The sequence below is a fragment of the Bombina bombina genome, chromosome 4, assembly GCF_027579735.1.
Source record: "Bombina bombina isolate aBomBom1 chromosome 4, aBomBom1.pri, whole genome shotgun sequence".
Classification (NCBI taxonomy): domain Eukaryota; kingdom Metazoa; phylum Chordata; class Amphibia; order Anura; family Bombinatoridae; genus Bombina; species Bombina bombina.
In genome coordinates, this window is record NC_069502.1 from 84,884,406 (window position 1) to 84,911,565 (window position 27,160).

Here is a 27,160-nt window from a genome sequence, read left to right on the forward strand (position 1 = left end):
TGACAGTTGAAAATTAATAAACTGAAAAGTTATAGCATCAAATCTTTGTAAAAAACACAATTTTAGCAAAGGATTGCTCCCATTAGCAAAGGATAACTAACCCTGATAGCAGAAAAAAAAAAAAAAATACAGAAATAAACGTTTTTTTATCACAGTCAACTACAATCTCACAGCTCTGATGTCAGTGATTACCTCCCTCAAAACAAGTTTTGAAGACCCCTGAGTTCTGTAGAGATGAACCGGATCATGCAGGGAAGACAATAAACTTCTGACTGAATTTTTCGATGCGTAGCAAAAGCGCCAAAAAAGGCCCCTCCCCCTCACACATAACAGTGAGAGAGATCAGTAAACTGTCATAAATTAAATAAAACGACTGCCAAGTGGAAAAAAATAGTGCCCAAAACATTTTTTCACCCAGTACCTCAGAAAATTAAACGATTTTACATGCCAGCAAAAAACGTTTAACATTAATAAATTGAGTGTTATTAAAAAGCCTGTTGCTAGTCCCTGCAAATTAGGCTAAAGTTTTATGCATACAGTATAATTCCAGTGAAGTGCCATTCCCCAGAATACTGAAGTGTAAAATATACATACATGACAGCCTGATACCAGTTGCTGCTACTGCATTTAAGGCTGAGTTTACATTATATCGGTATGGCAGAATTTTCTCATCAATTCCATTGTCAGAAAATAATAAGCTGCTACATACCTCTTTGCAGATTAATCTGCCCGCTGTCCCCTGATCTGAAGTTTACCTCTCCTCAGATGGCCGAGAAACAGCAATATGATCTTAACTACTCCGGCTAAAATCATAGAAAAACTCAGGTAGATTCTTCTTCAAATTCTACCAGAGAAGGAATAACACACTCCGGTGCTATTATAAAATAACAAACTTTTGATTGAAGGTATGAAACTAAGTATAATCACCACAGTCCTCTCACACATCCTATCTATTCGTTGGGTGCAAGAGAATGACTGGTAATGGCAGTTAGGGGAGGAGCTATGTAGCAGCTCTGCTGGGTGAATCCTCTTGCACTTCCTGTTGGGGAGGAGTTAATATCCCATAAGTAATGGATGATCCGTGGACTGGATACACTTAACAAGAGAAATATAGATAATCCCATTTTTTTTTACCTATTCCACAGTTTGCATAACCAACACAGTTATATTAATATAATTGTTACCTCTGTGATTAACTTGTTTCTAAGCATCTTCTGACAGCCTCCTCATCACATAACTTCTTATTTATTATCTATTGACTTGCATTTAGTACTGTGTTGTGCTAAATCTTAAATAATTCCCCGGGCGTGAGCACAATGTTATTTATATGGCCCACATGAACTAGAAGTCTCCTGTTGTGGAAAAGCTAATAAAAAAAGTATGTGATAAGAGGCTGTCTGTAGTGGCTTAGAAACAGGCAAGACATTAAGAGGTTTAAATGTTATAAAGTATATTAATGTAACAATGTTGGTTGTGCAAAACTGGGGAATGGGTAGTAAAGGTGTTATTTATCTTTTTACATAATAACAATTTTAGTTTAGACTGTCCCTTTAAGTTCTCATGACAAACTTCTCACAATATTAGGCTACGTAAACGTTTATTGATTATCTTCATTCTGGACAGTAAGGGGTTTGAGGAAAAAAATGTGAAACTAACTTGGTTAAATACTGGTGTTGGGGCTAACTCTTTCATATAGTGATGGAGAATGACATGGGCAGACTGGTGCTGCAGCCTAACGGGACTTATGATTCAACTCTTTTATTCAGTCACATTTTCCAATAGAAATACGTGAAGTAAATAAGGAGACCTCCTGGGTATATGCCATTTAAATGTGTGCGGCCTGAAGTGAACCCACATTGCCCCTAGTGACCAATCACAACACTTAGGCTGAGGGCAGAGCAGTCAAAACACTTAAAGGGGCATTATAATGTAATTAGCTAGGTGAGCTAACATAAACCGATGTTTGTTTATGTAAACAATTTACAGATCCAGTGCAATGTGACTACAAAGCTATTTCTAGATATAAAGGGACATGAAACCCACATTTTTTCTTTCATGATTCAGATAGAGCAAGCGATTTAAACAACTTTCTAATTTACTTCTATTATCAAATTTTGTTCTCTGGGCATCTTTTGTTGGAAAGCAGGGTTGTAAGCTCACAAGCGGGCACGTGTCTGGAGCATTATATGGCAGCAGTTTTGCACAAATGTGATCCATTTGCAAGAGCACTAGATGGCAACACTATTTCCTGCTATGCAGTGCTTCAGACACCTACCTAGGTATCCCTTCAACAAAGAATGGGAAGGTAGCAAATCTGATATTAGAAGTAAATTGGAAATTGCATGCTCTGTCTGAATCACAAAACTAAATGTTTGGGTTTCATGTCCCTTTAAGAGACATTTTTGGGACCCATTTTAGAAGACAGGCCTGTAAGAGAGATGTTGATACCACAGGATATTGCAAGTTAAAAGCACCTACTTGTTATCTACAGATAGCTTTAGAGAACCGAAATCCCTATAAACTATTTAAAAAACTAAATACATTTGAGATGATCCAATAATTTAAAGGTTGATTAAGGCATAGTTTAAAACTACTCTTTAATATCCATGTAAACATAATGTGACACTGCAACAAGGAGATTAATACAAAATTACAAAGCAACAAAAAGAAAAATTACAGATCATCACAAGCCAGACTTAAAGGGACATGAAAACCAAATGTTTTCTTTCATGATTCAGACAGAGCGTGTGATTTTAAACAACTTTCCAAATTACTTCTATTATCTAATTTGCTTTGTTTGCTTGGTAGCCTCTGTTGAAAAAGATACCTAGGTAGGTTTAGGAGCTGCTGATTGGTGGCTGCACATAAATGCCTCGTTATTGGCTCACCCAATGCGTTCAGCTAGGTCCAAGTAGTGCATTACGCTTTCTTCAACAACAAAAAAAAAAGATACCAAGAGAATGAAGAAAATAAGATAATAGAAGTAAAATGGAAAGTTATTTAAAATTGTATGTTCTATCTGAACCATGAAAGAAAAAAGTGTTGGGTTTCATGTCCCTTGAACAAGTGAAGCCCCTTGTCAGTGCTGGATAGCAGCACAAATAGAGTTGGATCTGGTAGCAGCAGGAGGAAGCAGAGAGCACCACGCACCATATGGTCACTTCTCTTGCCAACACACAGTGACAAGTCTGCAGGAATGCAGGGTGGGTCAGGTTGGGCACTAACTCATGTTTGTTAAAGATCCAAAACATTCCGACAGACCACAGCAGACATCACATTCCCAATAAAGAGAGAAAGAAGAGGAAGCAGATGTGTATGACACCATAATAAGCAGAATAGATTGTCTAACAAACACTAAGTACCTTTGAAGGACCATAAATTTTGCAAAAAAATAAAAAAAAAACACTAATGAACTTCTTAATAAATTGAAGAATTTGAAAACCAATCAGTGGATGGCTTATTTAAAAAAAATGCAAATGGTAAAATGGATCATATAGAAATATTTGTTACAGTCGATGGAAGACATGTAGAATATGCAGAACAGAAAATGGTTAAGTATTTGTCCCATTTTAAAAAGACAGATATATATATAAGGAATTATTCATAAGATATTTACAATTTATAAATTGGAGGGGAATACAAGGGGAATAGGGAAAATGAAGTTATCTTCCGGATGTAAATTAGAAACAGAAAATTTTAACTAATAATTCAGTCTAAATGAATGTATATCTATCAGCGCCACAATAATACCATAAAGCTATATCTGATATAGGCGGAGTCTCCCAACCAGACTCCAAAGTTAAGAGTAAAAAGAAATGCCAAGATACAGCGCTACACTACCCTCAGATGAGGGTTGAGTTGCTAAAGATGGTGTCCACGACTAGGAATGTGTATACATAAAGGTTAATATATAATATTGTATTACACAAAGAATATATATAAAACCATGTGAAAAAAAGTACTTAAAAGGTAAAAGATTAAAAAATATATATACCGTAGGATGCAATATTAAAATGTATTAAACAGACATTTTATTAACATAAACTAACAGTTAAAAATACAGTTAAAAATAGGTTCAACAATCTAATGGATTGTCCCATACAATGTCCAAGAAGTTATGTCCTATGTAACATACAAGTGGTTAAGTCCCATACCAAAATGTCCAAAACAAATGTTCAAAGTTAATATCCAAACAATAGTGTCCAAAAAAAAAAAAGATAATGTGTCCAAAGTTGGTTTAAAAATCAAAAAGGTGAAAAAATGTGAAAAAATATAAAATATTAAAAATAATTTGTGAAAAGATGAAAAACTGAATAAAAATATACAAAAAAATAATATGAGTTGTGATCAGCAACCCATATGGAAGGTATATATTATATGTGATAGTGAATGAATATCGTGGGGTGTACACCTAAAAAGTGTGTATAAAAATGTGTTTATATAAAAGGGTGTGGTAAAAAATGTGTCATAAAAAATGTGTCATAAAAAAGGATTCAAAATCCTGGTGAAATAAATAAAGTCCAAATAGCTCCAAAAAAATGTGTACTGTATATAATTCCAAGTATTCCAAAATGTGAGTGTATAAAGTGCTGGGTTGATGTTCCTCTTCTTAAAAGGTTATCAAATGTAATGGGATATCCTCCTGTACCTAGAAAAGTGTACAGAAAATAGACATACTGCAATAAAATCACTTTAGAATGGCAACAACAGTATTCTACTCACCAGATATATTCTGAGCTGCAATACCAGTGTATAGCCAACGCGTTTCGGTCCTCAGGGACCTCTCTCAAGATTCTTGAGAAAGGTCCCTGAGGACCGAAACGCGTTGGCTATACACTGGTATTGCAGCTCAGAATATATCTGGTGAGTAGAATACTGTTGTTGCCATTCTAAAGTGATTTTATTGCACTATGTCTATTTTCTGTACACTTTTTTAGGTACAGGAGGATATCCCATTACATTTGATAACCTTTTAAGAAGAGGAACATCAACCCAGCACTTTATACACTCACATTTTGGAATACTTGGAATTATATACACATTTTTTTGGAGCTATTTGGACTTTATTTATTTCACCAGGATTTTGAATCCTTTTTTTATGACACATTTTTTATGACACATTTTTTACCACACCCTTTTATATAAACACATTTTTATACACACTTTTTAGGTGTACACCCCACGATATTCATTCACTATCACATATAATATATACCTTCCATATGGGTTGCTGATCACAACTCATATTATTTTTTATATATTTTTATTCAGTTTTTCATCTTTTCACAAATTATTTTTAATATTTTATATTTTTTAACATTTTTTCACCTTTTTGATTTTTACACCAACTTTGGACACATTATCTTTTTTTTTTGGACACTATTGTTTGGATATTAACTTTGAACATTTGTTTTGGACATTTTGGTATGGGACTTAACCACTTGTATGTTACATAGGACATAACTTCTTGGACATTGTATGGGACAATCCATTAGATTGTTGAACCTATTTTTAACTGTATTTTTAACTGTTAGTTTATGTTAATAAAATGTCTGTTTAATACATTTTAATATTGCATCCTATATATATTTTTTAATCTTTTACCTTTTAAGTACTTTTTTTCACATGGTTTTATATATATTCTTTGTGTAATACAATATTATATATTAACCTTTATGTATACACATTCCTAGTCGTGGACACCATCTTTAGCAACTCAACCCTCATCTGAGGGTAGTGTAGCGCTGTATCTTTGCATTTCTTTTTACTAATAATTCAGTCTGGTAAGGTAAAAGAAGATAGTCATCGGAAAGATGCAGAATTCACACGTCAAGTTCAAATGAGTCTATAAAAAACAAACAACAAACTATATATATATATATATATATATATATATATATATATATATATATATATACATATACACACACAGTATATATATATATATATATATACACACACACACACATATATATACATACATATTTTTTTTTGTCCTTTGGCAATAGTGGTAAAATACATGTGAATAAAACTATTCTCTTTGACGTCTTTTGGATTAACCACAACATATTTAGGATAAGGTTTCACAGAGCAGAGATAACTAAAGCCCCTCACCTCTGCCTGGGTAAGCTGGTCCCTTAGTTTCTCAACCTCCTCTCGCAGCTCTCGGATAATTCGAGCATTGGGATCCTCATTTACAACAGCATGGTTTACAATGCTCTTGGCCCGGTCCGCGTACCTGAGTGTGGAAAGTGTCTCATCGTAATTATCAGCTGCAGGACTAACTGTGGCAACCATGGCAGTTTTACTGTTCCCACCAAGGCTATCCTGCAATGAGAATGAAAAGAATAGCACAGTGTGATCAAACAGGATTATTATCATTTATTCGTAGAGTCTCGTAAAATCCCATAGTGCTGGACAGGAATAATAAGTAACATGAAACTGAACACAAACAAAACTAAAATAAATACATTTCTATATCATGGAGAGATTCCCCTCTTATGGGGGGAATGGCAGAACGGACAAGCTCCTTTAACCACCTTAAAGAGGACTCCCCAAACTGACCCCTTCCATTCTTAGTGAATATAAAAAATGGGGTGGAGGAATAAGGATAGGGATCCTGGTGAGTAATATCTAGAGATATCAGTAGATATATATTTTTAGTATTTTGGGTTTTATCTAGGTTATCTTGGCAACTGACTGCTGGTTTCTTTTCCGCCAGTCTTCTGCTGCCTTAAAGGGACATAAAATCCAAAATTGTTTTTGTATGAATAAAAACAGGGTATGCAATTTTAAACAACTTGACAATTTACTTCTATTACCAAGTTTGCTTAATTTTCTTGGTATTCTTTGTTGGAAAAGCAACACTGCACTACTGTGAGTTAGCTTAACAAATCAGATGAGCCAATGACAAGAGGTTTATATATGCAGCCACCAATCAGCAGCTCACTCCCAGTAGTGCCTATCTAAGTATTTTTTTCAACAAAGGATACCAAGATAACAAAGCAAATTAGATAACAGTAGCGAATTGGAAAGCAGTTTTACATTGCATGCTCTATATAAATTATGAACATTTATTTTTTACTTTACTGACCCTTTAAAATAAATAATTTAATGGCATCCAGTTTATATAATGGATTACCATTCATTATTCTCTTATATGGATATAAAGGTATTAGAATTATTATTTGAAATATGCCCATTTTAAACAAGCTTGGTGAACAATATCGGGTCTGTATATAACATAACTATTACGAAATAATAAACATGGAAAGTAATTACGGTCCCTAAACTGTTCTCGCAGAAGAAACGGTTACTGAAAAGATGGCTTAGAGCATTAAAAGCTGTTAACAAGTTTTGTGTAATGGTTCAAAGGGCACTGATAACCTGGAACCCTGCTTAGGTATTCTATTTCATAGCTCAGATCGGCAGGAAAATGAACTGCTCACATATTCCCTACATATTCAGGATATTTGAAGGCAATTTTAATTTTTCTTGGTTACATCCTCTGATTATATTTCTCTTGAAAACTTGCTTCCCAGTCGGATTTGCTTGAATCTATCGTCATCTGAATCCAATTAGAGTCTGTAAATGGAAGGCCTATACTGAGATTTTGATTCTGGAACCTGCACTCAAGATTACTTCAGATAATACGGAAAGGGTATTGTTTAGGACAAACTTGTTCCATTTCTGCATAAGGTATTGCTGTAATCATCTCACTGGTCATCATACCTACTTAAAGTGATGGTAAACTTTACATGTTTAAAAATTAGGTCTAATCTAAGTGATATTTTAGATGAATTTTAATTGATCACTTCTAATGAATATGCACTGTTATTTACTTTTCAATCTAGTCGTGCCATTCTAATACACTGTGCTTTGGCGGCCCACTTCAAAACTATTTTTTTTTTGTGGGCTTAAAGGGACACTCAATCAAAATTAAACTTTCATTATTCAGATAGAGCATGCCATTTTAATCAACTTTCCAATTTACTTCCATTAACTATATGTGCACAGTCTTTTTATATTTAAACTTTTTGAGTCACCAGCTCCTACAGAGCATGTGCAAGAATAAGTGTGTATGCATTTGTGAATGGCTGATGGCTGTCACATGGTACGTGTATGCATTTGTGATTGGCTGATGGCTGTCACATGGTACAGGGGGAGTGTAAAAAGACAACCTTTAAAATTGTCAGAAAAAAAAATCTACTACTCGTTTGAAGTTCAGACTAAGTGCTATTGCATTGTCTTTTTATCTTGCATTTGTTGATTATGCAAATCTACTGTGTTGACTGGTCCTTTAAGGCTTCGACTGTTCTCCTATTGTCGCCCTAGCTACAAAAAAATAAAAAAATATAGTGTGAGAGCCTTATGGCTAGAGCACCGATTGGAGGACAGTCAAAACCATTAAATCACAAAAACAAAACTAGTTTTGAAGTGGGCGGCTGGAGCACAGGGTATTAGAATGGCACAGCTAGAATTAAAAGTAAGTTACAGTGCATATTCATCAGAAGTGATCAATTAAAGTCCCAGTAAAACATTGCTTAGATTCCGGACCTGATTTTAAAACATGTAAAAGTTTACCATGACTTTAAAGGGACACTGAACCCAATTTTCTTTTGGGATTCAGATAGAGCATGCAATTTTAAGCAACTTTCTAATTTACTCCTATTATCAATTTCTTCATTCTCTTGATCCAATAATTTAAAGGTTGATTATTGCATGGTTTAAAACTATTCTTTAATATGCATGTAAACATAATGTGACACTGCAACAAGGAGATTCAGAGTATTTAGTGTAATACAAAATTACAAAGCAACAAAAAGAAACATTATAGACCATCACAAGCCAGACTTAAAAGGGACACTGGACCCACATTTTTTCTTTTGTGATTCAGATAGAGCATGCAATTTTAAGCAACTTTCTAATTGACTCCTATTATCAAATTGTCTTCATTCTCTTGGTATCTTTATTTGGAATGTAAGTTTAGATGCCGGCCCATTTTTGGTGAACCAACTGGGTTGTTCTTGCCGATTGGTGGATAAATTCACCTACCAATAAACAAGTGCTTTCCATGGTACTGTAACAAAAAATAGCTTAAATGCCTTCTTTTTCAAATAAAGAAAGCAAGAGAATGAAGAAAATTTAATAATAGGAGTAAATTAGAAAGTTGCTTAAAATTGCATGCTCTATCTGAATCACAAAAGAAAAAATGTGGGTTCAGTGTCACTTTAATGTAGCTGGTTAACATAAAAAATAATGTGCTTATAGATTTGAAAACACTGACATTTTTAAACATTTTCTTAGAAACACGCTGTTAAACCGTTAAAGTTACATTTTAAAATAAAATGTAATAGCATCACAAATTAATCAAAATCCCATTCAGATCCAAAATCTTCAGAATACGATGGTAGATTGTTTGGCAACATATACTATAGGAGAATGTTGAGGTGGTTTGTACAAACCATCTAACACAGGTCTTCAACAGTCAATAGATTAACATGGGGAGAAAACCTTAGCCCAGTCCATCTTGTGAAAAGAATTAAAGGGACATTCCATTCATTTCAAATAAGCATTTAAGAATGCACCGCACACCAGCATTTTAAACACAGCACTAGCCTAAGGCGCTTGTACCATCTAGTAATGACTCAATTTGTTAATTGCTGACATGATACAAGCCCCACTGGCGCCCTGAGCAAGTGCAGTATTTAAAATGCTGGTGCACTGAAAATATCTAGCTATGCTTCACATGCACAGAAAAAAAGCAGACACTAAAACAGTTGTAACTTTTACTAGAAACATGTTTGCCAATACAAGTATATTGCAAATATCTTTCTATTCAAAGATGTAATTCATCCATGTCCATTTAAATTTTGACTGGAATGTCCCTTTAAGAACACAAGAGGTCAATAAGGGAAGGGTTTAATATGATAAAGGGGTAGTTGTAGAGCACCAACAGATTCTGCAGCGCTGCATACATTGCAAGGGTCTATAACTACAGTATATATTAAAAAAATATATTTTTTTAAATAAATAGTAAAATTAAGGTACTAATATTTTTCATAAGTACAGCTTGATTTATATATTTGGAAAAAACAAATCTAAATATTTCTTAAATGAATATATTAATATAAAATTGAGAAAATGTCTAAACACTGAGCATGAAAGCTTAGGAGTCCAGCTGCTTTATAGATCACCTTCATGAAAGCCGATTTACAACAGAAAAAATCTTTAGCAGGGCCCTCTATCCCTTTGTCTCCTATAATTGTTACCTTGCATATTAGACTCATGCTTCTAGTGCTGCGAAATCATTTGGCGCTCTACAAATAACTGATAATAATTTTTTTATGTTTTATAATACTGTGTTTCTCAACCATGGGCCTCAAGTACCCCCAACAGGCCATGTTTTCATTATAGCTGAACCAGTGCACAGGTGAAGTAATCAGCTGATCAGTAACCATGGTAACTAACCTGTTCTCACCCATCATCTGATTATTTCACCTGTGCACTGGTTCAGATATAATAAAAACATGGCCTGTTGGGGGTACTTGAGAATCACGGTTGAGAAACAATGTTATAATACACATAATATACATATGTAAGGTTTTACAAATTGATTAGAAATTAGATACAATTAAATACATAAGAGCTAACTTTACATTTTGTGAGCCACTAAAGGATGTATTTAGAGATTTATGTAGCAGGATCCAAAAGGTTAGGACCTAGAACTAACATTTTAGGAACTATGGTTCCCAGAATTCGCAATGTCCTGTATAAATGCATACACTCACTTTAAGCAGCCATGTTAACACAGAGTCACGATAAGGTACAAATTTGTTCTTGTTTTTTCCAGCCCCTTGGTCGGCTAGGGCAGAGATAACCAGGCCAAGAGTAGTGAGGGACCTAAGGAGGACAAGATGGCATACATTAATGATATTATCTAGAATAGCATCAGGGACAAAAGGCAAGATTCAGTATTTCTCAAGAGATAAACTAAATTAACTGCAAGATAATAAAAAAGGGTTATTCAAATAATGATTCTTTATCAATATTATATATTTGAAGACACGTATCACTGAATTTTAAGATCTTTATAGATAATACAAAGGAAACCCTTATTTTATTTATATTTGGTTTCAGTTGCGAATTTTAATTGAAAATGAATATGTATTTCAACCAGTCTAGAGACTTTTAGATGAACTGACAGCTAAGCCTCGACATTCTTCCCAAATCACTTAGCATGTGCATTATACATTTGGTGAACATGTGTGAAAAAAACTAAATGTATGCTTACCTGATAAATGTATTTATTTCTGGGCATGGAGAGTCCACAAAACATTCTAATTATTAGTGGGATATTCACTCCCGGCCAGCAAGAGGAGACAAAGAGCACCCCAGCAGAGCTGTTAAGTATCACTTCCCTTACCCATGACCACCAGTCATTTGGCCGAAGGGAAACGGAAAAACAGAATTTATGCTTACCTGATAAATTACTTTCTCCAACGGTGTGTCCGGTCCACGGCGTCATCCTTACTTGTGGGATATTCTCTTCCCCAACAGGAAATGGCAAAGAGCCCAGCAAAGCTGGTCACATGATCCCTCCTAGGCTCCGCCTACCCCAGTCATTCGACCGACGTACAGGAGGAAATATGCATAGGAGAAACCATATGATACCGTGGTGACTGTAGTTAGAAAAAATAATTCAACAGACCTGATTAAAAAAAAAACCAGGGCGGGCCGTGGACCGGACACACTGTTGGAGAAAGTAATTTATCAGGTAAGCATAAATTCTGTTTTCTCCAACATAGGTGTGTCCGGTCCACGGCGTCATCCTTACTTGTGGGAACCAATACCAAAGCTTTAGGACACGGATGAAGGGAGGGAGCAAATCAGGTCACCTAAATGGAAGGCACCACGGCTTGCAAAACCTTTCTCCCAAAAATAGCCTCCGAAGAAGCAAAAGTATCAAATTTGTAAAATTTGGCAAAAGTGTGCAGTGAAGACCAAGTCGCTGCCTTACATATCTGGTCAACAGAAGCCTCGTTCTTGAAGGCCCATGTGGAAGCCACAGCCCTAGTGGAATGAGCTGTGATTCTTTCAGGAGGCTTCCGTCCGGCAGTCTCATAAGCCAATCGGATAATGCTTTTAAGCCAAAAAGAAAGAGAGGTAGAAGTTGCTTTTTGACCTCTCCTTTTACCAGAATAAACAACAAACAAAGAAGATGTTTGTCTGAAATCTTTAGTGGCCTCTAAATAGAATTTTAGAGCACGGACTACGTCCAAATTGTGTAACAAACGTTCCTTCTTTGAAACTGGATTCGGACACAAAAGGTACAACTATCTCCTGGTTAATATTTTTGTTGGAAACAACTTTCGGAAGAAAACCAGGCTTAGTACGCAAAACCACCTTATCTGCATGGAACACCAGATAGGGCGGAGAACACTGCAGAGCAGATAACTCAGAAACTCTTCTAGCAGAAGAAATTGCAACCAAAAACAAAACTTTCCAAGATAATAACTTAATATCTACGGAATGTAAGGGTTCAAACGGAACCCCTTGAAGAACTGAAAGAACTAGATTAAGACTCCAGAGAGGAGTCAAAGGTCTGTAAAAAGGCTTGATTCTAACCAGAGCCTGAACAAACGCTTGAACGTCTGGCACAGCTGCCAGCCTTTTGTGAAGTAAAACAGATAAAGCAGAGATCTGTCCCTTCAGAGAACTTGCAGATAATCCTTTCTCCAAACCTTCTTGTAGAAAGGATAGAATCTTAGGAATTTTTATCTTGTTCCATGGGAATCCTTTAGATTCACACCAACAGATATATTTTTTCCATATTTTATGGTAAATTTTTCTAGTTACAGGCTTTCTAGCCTGAATCAGAGTATCTATTACAGAATCTGAAAACCCACGCTTTGATAAAATTAAGCGTTCAATCTCCAAGCAGTCAGTTGGAGGGAAACCAGATTCGGATGTTCGAATGGACCTTGAACAAGAAGGTCCTGTCTCAAAGGTAGCTTCCATGGTGGAGCCGATGACATATTCACCAGGTCTGCATACCAAGTCCTGCGTGGCCACGCAGGAGCTATCAAGATCACCGAAGCCCTCTCCTGATTGATCCTGGCTACCAGCCTGGGAATGAGAGGAAACGGTGGGAATACATAAGCTAGGTTGAAGGTCCAAGGTGCTACTAGTGCATCTACTAGAGTCGCCTTGGGATCCCTGGATCTGGACCCGTAACAAGGAACCTTGAAGTTCTGACGAGAGGCCAACACCAAAAAACTCTTAACCATCTCCGTGGAGATGTTGCCGGTGCAACGGCAAAGAGAATGACTGGGGTAGGCGGAGCCTAGGAGGGATCATGTGACCAGCTTTGCTGGGCTCTTTGCCATTTCCTGTTGGGGAAGAGAATATCCCACAAGTAAGGATGACGCCGTGGACCGGACACACCTATGTTGGAGAAAAGAAGATAACACAAGGGTATAGAGGTGCCTGAGGACTAGACAAAAAAACTGCTGTCTTAATTTGACTAAGGGTGGGCCGTGGTAAGCATAAATTTTGTTTTCTTTCCTATGGAATGGAGAGTCCACAAAACATTCTAATTACTAATGGGAACGAATACCCAAGCTAGAGGACACAGAATGAATAGGGAGGGAGAACAAGATAGTCGGACCTAAACTGAAGGCACCACTGCTTGAAGAACCTTTCTCCCAAAAGCCTCAGCTCAGGTAAAACTATGAAATTTGTAGAATTTGGAAAAAGTATGAATAGAGGACCAGGTGGCCAACCTTACAGATTTGCTCCACAGAAGCTTCATTTTTGAAAGCCCATGAAGATGAAACAGCTCTAGTGGAATGAGTCGTAATTCTCTCAGGAGGCTGCTATCCAGCTGTCTCATAAGCTAAACGGATAACACTTCTCAACCAGAGAGAAAGAGGTGTAGAAGTGACCTTCTGAACCCTAAGCTTACCAGAGAAAACAAACAGGGCAGAAGTCTGCAGAAAATCTTTAGTTGCTTGAAGGTAAAATTTAAGAGCACGCATCCAAGTTATGCAAAAGACGTTCCTTCTAGGAAGAAGGGTTAGGACAAAAAGAAGGAACAACAATTTCCTGGTTAATATTGCGATCCGACACTATGTTAGGGAGAAACCCCAGCTTAGTACGAAGGACCGCCTTATCAGCATGAAAAATAAGGTAAGGGGAATCACACTGCAGAGCCAAAAGTTCGGAAACTCTGCGAGCAGAAGAAATAGCAAGAAGAAACAAAACCTTCCAAGATAATATATATATATTTTTTTCACTTGTAATAACTCTTTCTTGGGTAACAGCCATATAGTGTATAAATATACATAACTATACCTTTTATATACCTTAAACACACTTCCTTAGTACACAGAGCTGACATCACGTACTTAGCAATGGCCAAGTGATAAGAATATAAACACCTGGTATTTCACTATAGGTATCGCAAAACACACACGTACTTAGCAATGGCCAAGTGATAAGAATATAAACACCTGGTATTTCACTATAGGTATCGCAAAACACACAAATTCAAATAAAGGTATATAGGCCAATTAATAATAAACATATGACACTAAGACCTCTTTTTATATATTCATAAGGACCTCCTATGACTTTAGTAGGCCACTCTTTGACCCCAACACACTAATTAGTATCAATGGAGGTAGTCTGTGATGATATATAGTTTTGTAGACCTCCCTAGAAATATATAGGTTACACTTGAACCTATACCATAAATCTTGAATAGCTGGAGGAAATATAACTAGAATGTTATGCGGTCACTTCTGAACCATGACACATAATGTATATATTCTTGGACTCTTGATCAAACAAAATATTTTTCAACTGATAAGTGCTTCTAAAACATGAATGTAAATTAGTAAATGATAGCTATATTACAATTTGAGACAAGGTTGAATTCTAAAATCTATAGATAAACAAAATGTAACTTGAAATAGTGGACCCTAGCCACTTTGTGTAAATCCCAGCCTAAATACTGGGTATGCCACCCTCACCCATACAGATAATAATGGTTTTGCTACTATATATATATTATTGGTTGTGGGTATGAGGAGGGGGGGAGGTGCAGAGAGCAATAAAACTCCCCAATAAGTATTACTCTGCAATTATATGATTAACAATGGGGAGAGGAAGAATACAATCTAAATAGAGCAAATATATGTATAAAATATCATATAAAATGAGTATATCCACAATTCCCATTTGAACCTTCAGAGAAACCATTCTTAACTAGAGGCGTATCTGGATAATCAAAATAATACTTTTAATATCTACACTAACTCTCAAATGTACCTCACCTCACCTCCATTTAAGCAAGTAATGTTAAATCCACTGGTTCGGCCGCAACCAGTAGAACAGGTTTAGGTGAACATACAGAACAGTGAGGAGTTCTTTTCTCCTATGATTCCTACTGCCTACTACTTGTCTAGTGCCTTTAGAATAGAAAGCACACACATACCCATCTGTTATAATACAAAATATGCAGTAGAAATGCAGTACATATCTTTTACAATAATGTGGGAGCATTATGAATATAGAAAATAAATAATACATTTGAAAGATGCCAAGAAAACTATTTGAAGATATACAAACATGTGGTTTAAACTAGTTCTGGGAAGATGTATCCATAAACTGATGCCTATGTCATCTGCTCATTCTTGCTTCTTGGGGTACCAGAGGTTGTAAAGTAAAAGAGCTTCTAAGTTAGTATTAGTAGGGGACAAGGTCCAAATGAGTTACTCGTAATCAAACTCATAACAGTTAAACTAGAGAGTCGCTTAGGGTGGATTAGTCATATATGCATATGTTCCGGCAATCCCATCTATATAAGATAAAATAATTTAACCTATGACTGTACAAACATTCCAAAGAAAACGGTAAACACCATTCAGATATGACATATCACGAGCCCACAGCACCAACCCGGAGAAATGCAGCCTCAAGGCACCCTTATGTAAGGGCAGGTGGTCAGCTAGATCGCTACTCCCCAAAGGAAGTAAAACACTATATATGGAGCAGTTGTAGCCCCACAGAGCCTCATAAGTACCAGCGGTCTCCGCGGGAAGTATCCTCACCCCTGACTGATCTGTGTCCTCAGTTGCAACGCTGTAGAGTAGCGGTAATGGCTCCTTCCAGTCACGAATCGTAGGAGGTATGTCGCTAAAAAGCTCCATCCGTGCCATCATTGTCTGTCTCATAGAACCGGTCGCATCAAGTACACAATCATTGTAGCTTACGGGAACACCATGTGCACAAATAAAACCTTCTGCCACCACCTCCGCAGGCAGGTCCCTTCGCAAGAGAGGTTTTTCTGTGTGTGTCGGGATACTCACATCACTTGGTCCGTCATGACTCCTGAACTCCTTTTGTTCCACAATGGCCCTTAAGCTAATTGATATGTCCTCGAAATTTGCTGACATCTGTACAGCTAGCTCCCATAAATTCTCATGAATTGCTGAATAGCCTTCCACCATAACTGTCGTCATAACTGTAGTAGGCCGCAGAGGCCCGGGATTTTCCGAGTTGGTAATGGCAGTCTGAAGGAAAATCTGCTATACAAATAAAGCAAGAAATCCCACAATCAATGGAGAGGTAGACCTGCTTGTATTAAGTTAAATTTGGGGTAAATTGCCTAGGATTGGTCCCCATTTGCAAGAGTATTGAGTAAATTTCTGCAGGAGCTCTCTCAAACACGTCTACTCAGCTTGGTTGTTGGCTCCGCCCCCCCAAGATAGTAATTTAATACTAACAGAATGCATCGGCTCAAACGGAGCCTGCTGCAAAACTCTAAGAACAAGGCTAAGACTCCAAGGAGGAGCAACAGATTTAAACACAGGCCTGATTCTGACCAAGGCCTGAACAAGGCCTGAACAACTGGCAGAACTGCCAGACGTTTATGCAGAAGAATAGACAGAACAGAAATCTGACCCTTCAAAGTACTGACTGACAAACCCATCTACAGGCCCTCCTTAAGAAAAGCCAACATTTGAGGACCCCTTACTTTGTTCCAAGAAAAACCTTTTGAATCACAGCAATTAAGGTATTTACACCATACTCTATGGTAAATTCTGAGAGTAACCGGTTTACAAGCCTGAAGCATAGTATCTATGACTTTCTACGAGAAGCCACCTCTAGCCAAACTTAGACATTCAATATCCAAGTAGTCAGCTTCAGAGAAAACAGATTTGGATGAAGAACGGGACCCTGAAGTAGAAGGTCCTTCCTGAAAGGTAACCTCCACGGCGGAAAAGATCCGCGAACCAGATCCTGCGAGGCCATGCAGGAGCTATTAGAATCACAGAAGCTCTTTCCTGTTTGATGTGAGAAATTACTTGTGGAAGCAATGCAAACGGAGGAAATGGGTATGCTAGATTGAAGCTCCAAGGAACCGCTAGAGCATCTACCAGAACGGCTTGAGGATCTCTTGACCTTGAACTGTACTTTGGAAGCTTGGCGTTTTGACGAGACGCCATCAGATCCAACTCCGGAACCCCTCACCTGAGAGTTATCATTGTGAAAACCTCTGGGGGGAGAGCCCACTTTCCGGGATGAAGTCTGCCTACTTAGAAAATCCGCCTCCCAGTTGTCCACCCATGATATGAGGATGGCAGAGAGATGGCAATCGTAAGACTCCGCCCACTGGAGAATGCGAGACACCTCCTTCATTGCCAAGGAACTCCGGGTTCCTCCCTGGTGATTCATGTAGGTCACCGAGGTGATGTTGTCTGACTGAAATCTGTTAAATCGGACCAAAGCTAGTTGAGGCCAAGATATTAAAGCATAGAAAATTGCTCTTAACTCCAAGATGTTTATTGGAAGAGACGACTTCTCTGGAGTCCACAGAATCTGTGTCTTTAAGAAACCCCAAACTGCTCCCCAGCCTAACATGCTGGCGTCCGTGGTCACAATCACCCAGGAAGGCCTCAGGAAGCATGTGCCCTGAGACAGATGGTACTGTGAAACTCACCATGAAAGTGAGACTCTTGTTGGAGAATCCAAAATGATCTTCTGTGTGAGATCTGAGTGGTCCCCGTTCCATTGACTGAGCATGCATAACTGCACAGGTCTCAGATGTAACAGAGCAAAAGGAATGATGTCCATGGAGGCAACCATTAGTCTAATCACATCCATGCATTAAACTTCAGATGGACGAATAGCAGACTGGAGAGACAGGCAAGAAACATGAAGCTTGGATTTTCTGACGTCCGTCAGAAAGATCTTCATGGGCAGGGAATCTATGATTGTTCCCAAGAAACAAAACCTTGTATCTGGAACAAGGTAACTCTTTCCCAGATTCATTTTCCACTCGTGGGAACGTAGAATAGACAACAACATATTGGTATGAGATCTTGCTAGTTGAAAAGATGGCGCTTTAACTAGAATGTCATCTAGTTAAGGCTCCACAGCAATACCCTGGGACCTCACCACTGCCAGAAGAGCCCCCAGAACCTTTGTAAATATTCTGGGAGCTGTAGCAAAGCCAAAAGGAAGGGCAACAAACTGGAAAGGTTTGTCCAGGAAGGCAAACCTTAGATACTGGTAATGATCCCTGTGAATAGGAACATGAAGATACGCGTCCTTCAGATGTATGGTTGTCATGAACTGACCCTTTTGGATCAAAGGAAGAATAGACTGGATGGTCTACCCTGAGGAATTGATTGAGACACTTTAAGTCCAGAATGGGAGGAAAAGTGCCCTTCTGCTAGGGAACTACAAATATATTTAAATAGAATCCTAGACCCTGTTCCCCTAGGGGAACTGGACCACTCCCAGGGATGATAGGTCCTTTACACAGTCTAAGAAGGCGCCTCTCTTTATCTGATTTGCAGATAACCTTGACAGGGGGAACCTGCCCCTTGGAGTACAAGATTTGAATCCTATTCTGTAACCTTGGGATACTATATCTATGGTCCAAGGATCTGGAACAATGCTTATCCAAGTCTGCTGAAAAAAAGAAAGTCTGTCCCCTCCTTGATCCACTACAGGATCGGGGACGGCCCCTTCATGTGGATTAAGAATCAACGGAAGGCTTCTTAGCTTGCTTACCCCTATTCCAAGGGTGACTGGACCTCCAAGAAGACTTGGATTGATCCGACTTGGAAGAGGAAAAGGAAGACTTCTGTCCCTTAAAGTTACGAAAGGAAACGAAAAACAGAATTTATGTTTACCTGATAAATTACTTTCTCCAACGGTGTGTCCGGTCCACGGCGTCATCCTTACTTGTGGGATATTCTCTTCCCCAACAGGAAATGGCAAAGAGCCCAGCAAAGCTGGTCACATGATCCCTCCTAGGCTCCGCCTTCCCCAGTCATTCGACCGACGTAAAGGAGGAATATTTGCATAGGAGAAATCATATGATACCGTCGTGACTGTAGTTAAAGAAAATAAATTATCAGACCTGATTAAAAAACCAGGGCGGGCCGTGGACCGGACACACCGTTGGAGAAAGTAATTTATCAGGTAAACATAAATTCTGTTTTCTCCAACATAGGTGTGTCCGGTCCACGGCGTCATCCTTACTTGTGGGAACCAATACCAAAGCTTTAGGACACGGATGAAGGGAGGGAGCAAATCAGGTCACCTAGATGGAAGGCACCACGGCTTGCAAAACCTTTCTCCCAAAAATAGCCTCAGAAGAAGCAAAAGTATCAAATTTGTAAAATTTAGTAAAAGTGTGCAGTGAAGACCAAGTCGCTGCCTTACATATCTGATCAACAGAAGCCTCGTTCTTGAAGGCCCATGTGGAAGCCACAGCCCTAGTGGAATGAGCTGTGATTCTTTCAGGAGGCTGCCGTCCGGCAGTCTCGTAAGCCAATCTGATGATGCTTTTAATCCAAAAAGAGAGAGAGGTAGAAGTTGCTTTTTGACCTCTCCTTTTACCAGAATAAACAACAAACAAGGAAGATGTTTGTCTAAAATCCTTTGTAGCATCTAAATAGAACTTTAGAGCACGAACTACATCCAAATTGTGCAACAAACGTTCCTTCTTTGAAACTGGATTCGGACACAAAGAAGGCACGACTATCTCCTGGTTAATGTTTTTGTTAGAAACAACTTTCGGAAGAAAACCAGGTTTAGTACGCAAAACCACCTTATCTGCATGGAACACCAGATAAGGAGGAGAACACTGCAGAGCAGATAATTCTGAAACTCTTCTAGCAGAAGAAATTGCAACCAAAAACAAAACTTTCCAAGATAATAACTTAATATCAACGGAATGTAAGGGTTCAAACGGAACCCCCTGAAGAACTGAAAGAACTAAATTGAGACTCCAAGGAGGAGTCAAAGGTTTGTAAACAGGCTTGATTCTAACCAGAGCCTGAACAAAGGCTTGAACATCTGGCACAGCTGCCAGCTTTTTGTGAAGTAACACAGACAAGGCAGAAATCTGTCCCTTCAAAGAACTTGCAGATAATCCTTTCTCCAAACCTTCTTGAAGAAAGGATAGAATCCTAGGAATTTTTACCTTGTCCCAAGGGAATCCTTTAGATTCACACCAACAGATATATTTTTTCCATATTTTGTGGTAGATTTTTCTAGTTACAGGCTTTCTGGCCTGAACAAGAGTATCAATGACAGAATCTGAGAACCCTCGCTTTGATAAGATCAAGCGTTCAATCTCCAAGCAGTCAGTTGGAGTGAGACCAGATTCGGATGTTCGAACGGACCTTGAACAAGAAGGTCTCGTCTCAAAGGTAGCTTCCATGGTGGAGCCGATGACATATTCACCAGGTCTGCATACCAAGTCCTGCGTGGCCACGCAGGAGCTATCAAGATCACCGATGCCCTCTCCTGCTTGATCCTGGCTACCAGCCTGGGGATGAGAGGAAACGGCGGGAATACATAAGCTAGTTTGAAGGTCCAAGGTGCTACTAGTGCATCTACTAGAGTCGCCTTGGGATCCCTGGATCTGGACCCGTAGCAAGGAACCTTGAAGTTCTGACGAGAGGCCATCAGATCCATGTCTGGAATGCCCCACAATTGAGTAATTTGGGCAAAGATTTCCGGATGGAGTTCCCACTCCCCCGGATGAAATGTCTGACGACTCAGAAAATCCGCATCCCAATTTTCCACTCCTGGGATGTGGATTGCAGACAAGTGGCAGGAGTGAGTCTCCGCCCATTGAATGATTTTGGTCACTTCTTCCATCGCCAGGGAACTCCTTGTTCCCCCCTGATGGTTGATGTACGCAACAGTCGTCATGTTGTCTGATTGAAACCGTATGAACTTGGCCTTTGCTAGCTGAGGCCAAGCCTTGAGAGCATTGAATATCGCTCTCAGTTCCAGAATATTTATCGGGAGAAGAGATTCTTCCCGAGACCAAAGACCCTGAGCTTTCAGGGGTCCCCAGACCGCGCCCCAGCCCACCAGACTGGCGTCGGTCGTGACAATGACCCACTCTGGTCTGCGGAAGCTCATCCCCTGTGACAGGTTGTCCAGGGACAGCCACCAACGGAGTGAATCTCTGGTCCTCTGATCTACTTGTATCGTCGGAGACAAGTCTGTATAGTCCCCATTCCACTGACTGAGCATGCACAGTTGTAATGGTCTTAGATGAATTCGCGCAAAAGGAACTATGTCCATTGCCGCTACCATCAAACCTATTACTTCCATGCACTGCGCTATGGAAGGAAGAGGAACAGAATGAAGTATTTGACAAGAGTTTAGAAGTTTTGATTTTCTGGCCTCTGTCAGAAAAATCCTCATTTCTAAGGAGTCTATTATTGTTCCCAAGAAGGGAACCCTTGTTGACGGAGATAGAGAACTCTTTTCTACGTTCACTTTCCACCCGTGAGATCTGAGAAAGGCCAGGACAATGTCCGTGTGAGCCTTTGCTTGTGGAAGGGACGACGCTTGAATCAGTATGTCGTCCAAGTAAGGTACTACTGCAATGCCCCTTGGTCTTAGCACCGCTAGAAGGGACCCTAGTACCTTTGTGAAAATTCTTGGAGCAGTGGCTAATCCGAACGGAAGTGCCACAAACTGGTAATGCTTGTCCAGAAATGCGAACCTTAGGAACCGATGATGTTCCTTGTGGATAGGAATATGTAGATACGCATCCTTTAAATCCACCGTGGTCATGAATTGACCTTCCTGGATGGAAGGAAGAATTGTTCGAATGGTTTCCATTTTGAACGATGGAACCTTGAGAAACTTGTTTAGGATCTTGAGATCTAAGATTGGTCTGAATGTTCCCTCTTTTTTGGGAACTACGAACAGATTGGAGTAGAACCCCATCCCTTGTTCTCCTAATGGAACAGGATGAATCACTCCCATTTTTAACAGGTCTTCCACACAATGTAAGAATGCCTGTTTTTTTATGTGGTCTGAAGACAATTGAGACCTGTGGAACCTCCCCCTTGGGGGAAGCCCCTTGAATTCCAGAAGATAACCTTGGGAGACTATTTCTAGCGCCCAAGGATCCAGAACATCTCTTGCCCAAGCCTGAGCGAAGAGAGAGAGTCTGCCCCCCACCAGATCCGGTCCCGGATCGGGGGCCAACATCTCATGCTGTCTTGGTAGCAGTGGCAGGTTTCTTGGCCTGCTTACCTTTGTTCCAGCCTTGCATTGGCCTCCAGGCTGGCTTGGCTTGAGAAGTATTACCCTCTTGCTTAGAGGACGTAGCACTTGGGGCTGGTCCGTTTCTGCGAAAGGGACGAAAATTAGGTTTATTTTTGGCCTTGAAAGACCTATCCTGAGGAAGGGCGTGGCCCTTGCCCCCAGTGATATCAGAAATAATCTCTTTCAAGTCAGGGCCAAACAGCGTTTTCCCCTTGAAAGGAATGTTAAGCAATTTGTTCTTGGAAGACGCATCCGCTGACCAAGATTTTAGCCAAAGCGCTCTGCGCGCCACAATAGCAAACCCAGAATTTTTCGCCGCTAATCTAGCCAATTGCAAAGTGGCGTCTAGGGTGAAAGAGTTAGCCAATTTGAGAGCATGAATTCTGTCCAAAATCTCCTCATAAGAAGAATCTTTATTGAGCGCCTTTTCTAGTTCATCGAACCAGAAACACGCTGCTGTAGTGACAGGAACAATGCATGAAATTGGTTGTAGAAGGTAACCTTGCTGAACAAACATCTTTTTAAGCAAACCCTCTAATTTTTTATCCATAGGATCTTTGAAAGCACAACTATCTTCTATGGGTATAGTGGTGCGTTTGTTTAGAGTAGAAACCGCCCCCTCGACCTTGGGGACTGTCTGCCATAAGTCCTTTCTGGGGTCGACCATAGGAAACAATTTCTTAAATATAGGGGGAGGGACGAAAGGTATGCCGGGCCTTTCCCATTCTTTATTTACAATGTCCGCCACCCGCTTGGGTATAGGAAAAGCTTCGGGGGGCCCCGGGACCTCTAGGAACTTGTCCATTTTACATAATTTCTCTGGAATGACCAAATTCTCACAATCATCCAGAGTAGATAACACCTCCTTAAGCAGGGCGCGGAGATGTTCCAATTTAAATTTAAATGTAATCACATCAGGTTCAGCTTGTTGAGAAATTTTCCCTGAATCTGAAATTTCTCCCTCAGACAAAACCTCCCTGGCCCCCTCAGACTGGTGTAGGGGCACTTCAGAACCAATATCATCAGCGTCCTCATGCTCTTCAGTATTTTCTAAAACAGAGCAGTCGCGCTTTCGCTGATAAGTGGGCATTTTGGCTAAAATGTTTTTGATAGAATTATCCATTACAGCCGTTAATTGTTGCATAGTAAGGAGTATTGGCGCACTAGATGTACTAGGGGCCTCCTGTGTGGGCAAGACTGGTGTAGACGAAGGAGGGGATGATGCAGTACCATGCTTACTCCCCTCACTTGAGGAATCATCTTGGGCATCATTTTCTCTAAATTTTGTGTCACATAAATCACATCTATTTAAATGAGAAGGAACCTTGGCTTCCCCACATACAGAACACAGTCTATCTGGTAGTTCAGACATGTTAAACAGGCATAAACTTGATAACAAAGTACAAAAAACGTTTTAAAATAAAACCGTTACTGTCACTTTAAATTTTAAACTGAACACACTTTATTACTGCAAATGTGAAAAAGTATGAAGGAATTGTTCAAAATTCACCAAAATTTCACCGCAGTGTCTTAAAGCCTTAAAAGTATTGCACACCAAATTTGAAAGCTTTAACCCTTAAAATAACGGAACCGGAGCCGTTTTTATATTTAACCCCTTTACAGTCCCTGGTATCTGCTTTGCTGAGACCCAACCAAGCCCAAAGGGGAATACCAAATGACGCCTTCAGAAAGTCTTTTCTATGTATCAGAGCTCCTCACACATGCATCTGCATGTCATGCTTCCCAAAAACAAGTGCGCAATAGAGGCGCGAAAATGAGGCTCTGCCTATGATTAGGGAAAGCCCCTAGAGGATAAGGTGTCCAATACAGTGCCTGCCGGTTATTTTACATAATTCCCAAGAATAAAATAATTCCTCAAAGCTATGAAGTATTAAAATATGCTTATATATCAATCGTTTTAGCCCAGAAAATGTCTACAGTCTTAAAAGCCCTTGTGAAGCCCTTTTTTTCTTTATGTAATAAAAATGGCTTACCGGATCCCATAGGGAAAATGACAGCTTCCAGCATTACATCGTCTTGTTAGAAATGTGTCATACCTCAAGCAGCAAAAGTCTGCTCACTGTTTCCCCCAACTGAAGTTAATTCCTCTCAACAGTCCTGTGTGGAAACAGCCATCGATTTTAGTAACGGTTGCTAAAATCATTTTCCTCTTACAAACAGAAATCTTCATCTCTTTTCTGTTTCAGAGTAAATAGTACATACCAGCACTATTTTAAAATAACAAACTCTTGATTGAATAATAAAAACTACAGTTAAACACCAAAAAACTCTAAGCCATCTCCGTGGAGATGTTGCCTGTACAACGGCAAAGAGAATGACTGGGGAAGGCGGAGCCTAGAAGGGATCATGTGACCAGCTTTGCTGGGCTCTTTGCCATTTCCTGTTGGGGAAAAGAATATCCCACAAGTAAGGATGACGCCGTGGACCGGACACACCTATGTTGGAGAAATTAGAATTCTGGCAACCCTTTTAATCCTGGAGGCAGGAAAGAACCCTTTCCACCTGTAATGTCAGAAATCATTTCTGCCAGACCAGGTCCAAACAAGATTTTACCCTTATAAGGCAGAGATAAAAGCTTGGACTTGGATGTAACATCTGCAGACCAAGATTTTAACCAGAGAGCTCTGCAAGCTAAAACAAAAACCAGAAATCTTAGCACCCAACCTAAGAACTTGCATGTTGGCATCACAAATAAAGGTATTGGCTAGCTTGAGAGCCTTGATCCTGTCTTGGATCTCCTCTGTAGTAGTCTTTTCTAGGATAAGATTAGATAAATCATTGCACCAATAAGATGCTGCCCCTGCAATTGTAGCAATACTAGCAACAGATTGCCACTGTAATCCCTGATGAATGTACATCTTATTCAAAAAAGCCTCAAGCTTCTTATCCATGGGATCCTTGAAAGAACAACTACCTTCAATAGGAATAGTAGTTCTCTTAGCCAGAGTAGAGATAGCTCCCTCTACCTTGGGCACCGTGCGCCACAAGTCACGAATAGAGTCAGCAACAGGAAACATCTTTTTAAAAACAGGGGACGGGGGAAAAGTAATCCTTGGTTTATCCCATTCCTGAGTTATAATATCTGCCATACGGTCTGGAACTGGAAATACTTCAGCAGATGAGGGTACATCATATACCCTAGTAAGCTTACTAAACCTATTTGGATTCTCCGCAACAGATTTGGATTTTTCCAAAGTAGCAAGAACCTCCTTTAAAAGGTATTCTAATTTAAATCTGAAATTAATCTCTTCTGAATCTGCAGAATTTATCACTACAGTATCAGAATCTGACAATTCCCCCTCAGAAGCCACTGAAGAATCATCCTCATCAGACCATTGAGACAAACTGACTAACGCAGCTTTACTAACATCAATATTTTTAGATGTCCTCTTTCGTTTACCAGAAACCTTTGGAAAAGCTGATAAAGCTACAGAAACAGCAGAAGTAATTTGCGCAGCGAAATCCCCAGGTAAAAAAAATGAAAAAAAAAACCCCTGGAGGTTGAGAGGAACCGCAGGGCACTGTGTGGGAAGCTTGAGGGGAAAGCTGAGGTGTAGCTAGGATAACACTATCCTGAGAGACAGGAGGCTCAGGGAGAGACATCTTATCTTTAAACTTTAAAGTTTTATTTAAACATAAAGAGCAAAACTGTACAGGATGAAATATCTTAGCCTCCAAACACAATAAGCATTTTTCAAATCAATCAACTTCAGTATTAGTGTCCATAATTGGGTATCAGTTCCCAATTAACAAAAAAAAATTAAAAATGCCAAATTAACTTTATTTATATTAAGCAATAAAACTTAAATAAGCACTTAAAACCCTCAGCTCTGCTGAGGTCTTACTTACCCCTTTTAGAAGTTGCTATCTCACTAGCACAAAAAAAAAATGGACACACCCGGTAGCAAAAAACACCTCCTTGTTACCGGAACAACCCAAAACCACTTGCCACTGTAGATAGAAGAAAATACAGCCTCCACTTGCTGCGGCAAACTCCGATCTGAAGAGAGAAGCCGAAAACCGGAAGTGGCGAGGAGAGGTCACGTGACCGCAATAGAAAATTTTTAATTGCATCAAACAAAAACGGAGTGAAAACCAACAGCAACACAGCAAAAGTGATTGGGCCAATAAGCGGAGCTGAAAAGTGATTGCAACAAGTAAGAAGTAAAACAAACACCTGTCAAACACTTCATACACTCTCCCATCTCTGAGCCCCCAATAAAAAATTATGCCTCTTTTCACATAAAAGCAGTGCCCCTAAAACAGATTTAAAAACTTTCCACAAGGATTGAACCCTTATAGTGCCGGTACCTTCAAACCTAGAAGGGAAAGCACTTACCTGTGGATCCTGCTCTGTCAGACAGGAGCTGTTTTATGAGGTATGGTAGCTTCACCATATCTACCTAGAAAAGAAAGAACAGAGCTTTCTATAATAGGGGTAGCAATAATGTTAGAAGTTTAAGCAAAGACTACCTCGCCGTCTTCTAACTGCTAATAGCCACCATTACTCTTACTAATGAAATTGACATGGACACAG

General features: G+C 39.2%; 1 protein-coding gene across 1 annotated transcript in view; it reads right to left on the reverse strand.

Moving 5' to 3' along the window:
- The window catches only part of KIF13B (kinesin family member 13B), a 654,496-nt gene that overhangs the window by 347,115 nt on the left and 280,221 nt on the right, over positions 1–27,160 (reverse strand). Inside the window, exons 10-11 of the mRNA XM_053709534.1 lie at positions 10,791–10,902; positions 6,115–6,327 (exon numbers count right to left, since the gene is read on the reverse strand). Of these exons, the coding sequence (XP_053565509.1) occupies positions 6,115–6,327; positions 10,791–10,902 (325 nt within the window). The remainder of the gene's footprint in view (positions 1–6,114; positions 6,328–10,790; positions 10,903–27,160) is intronic.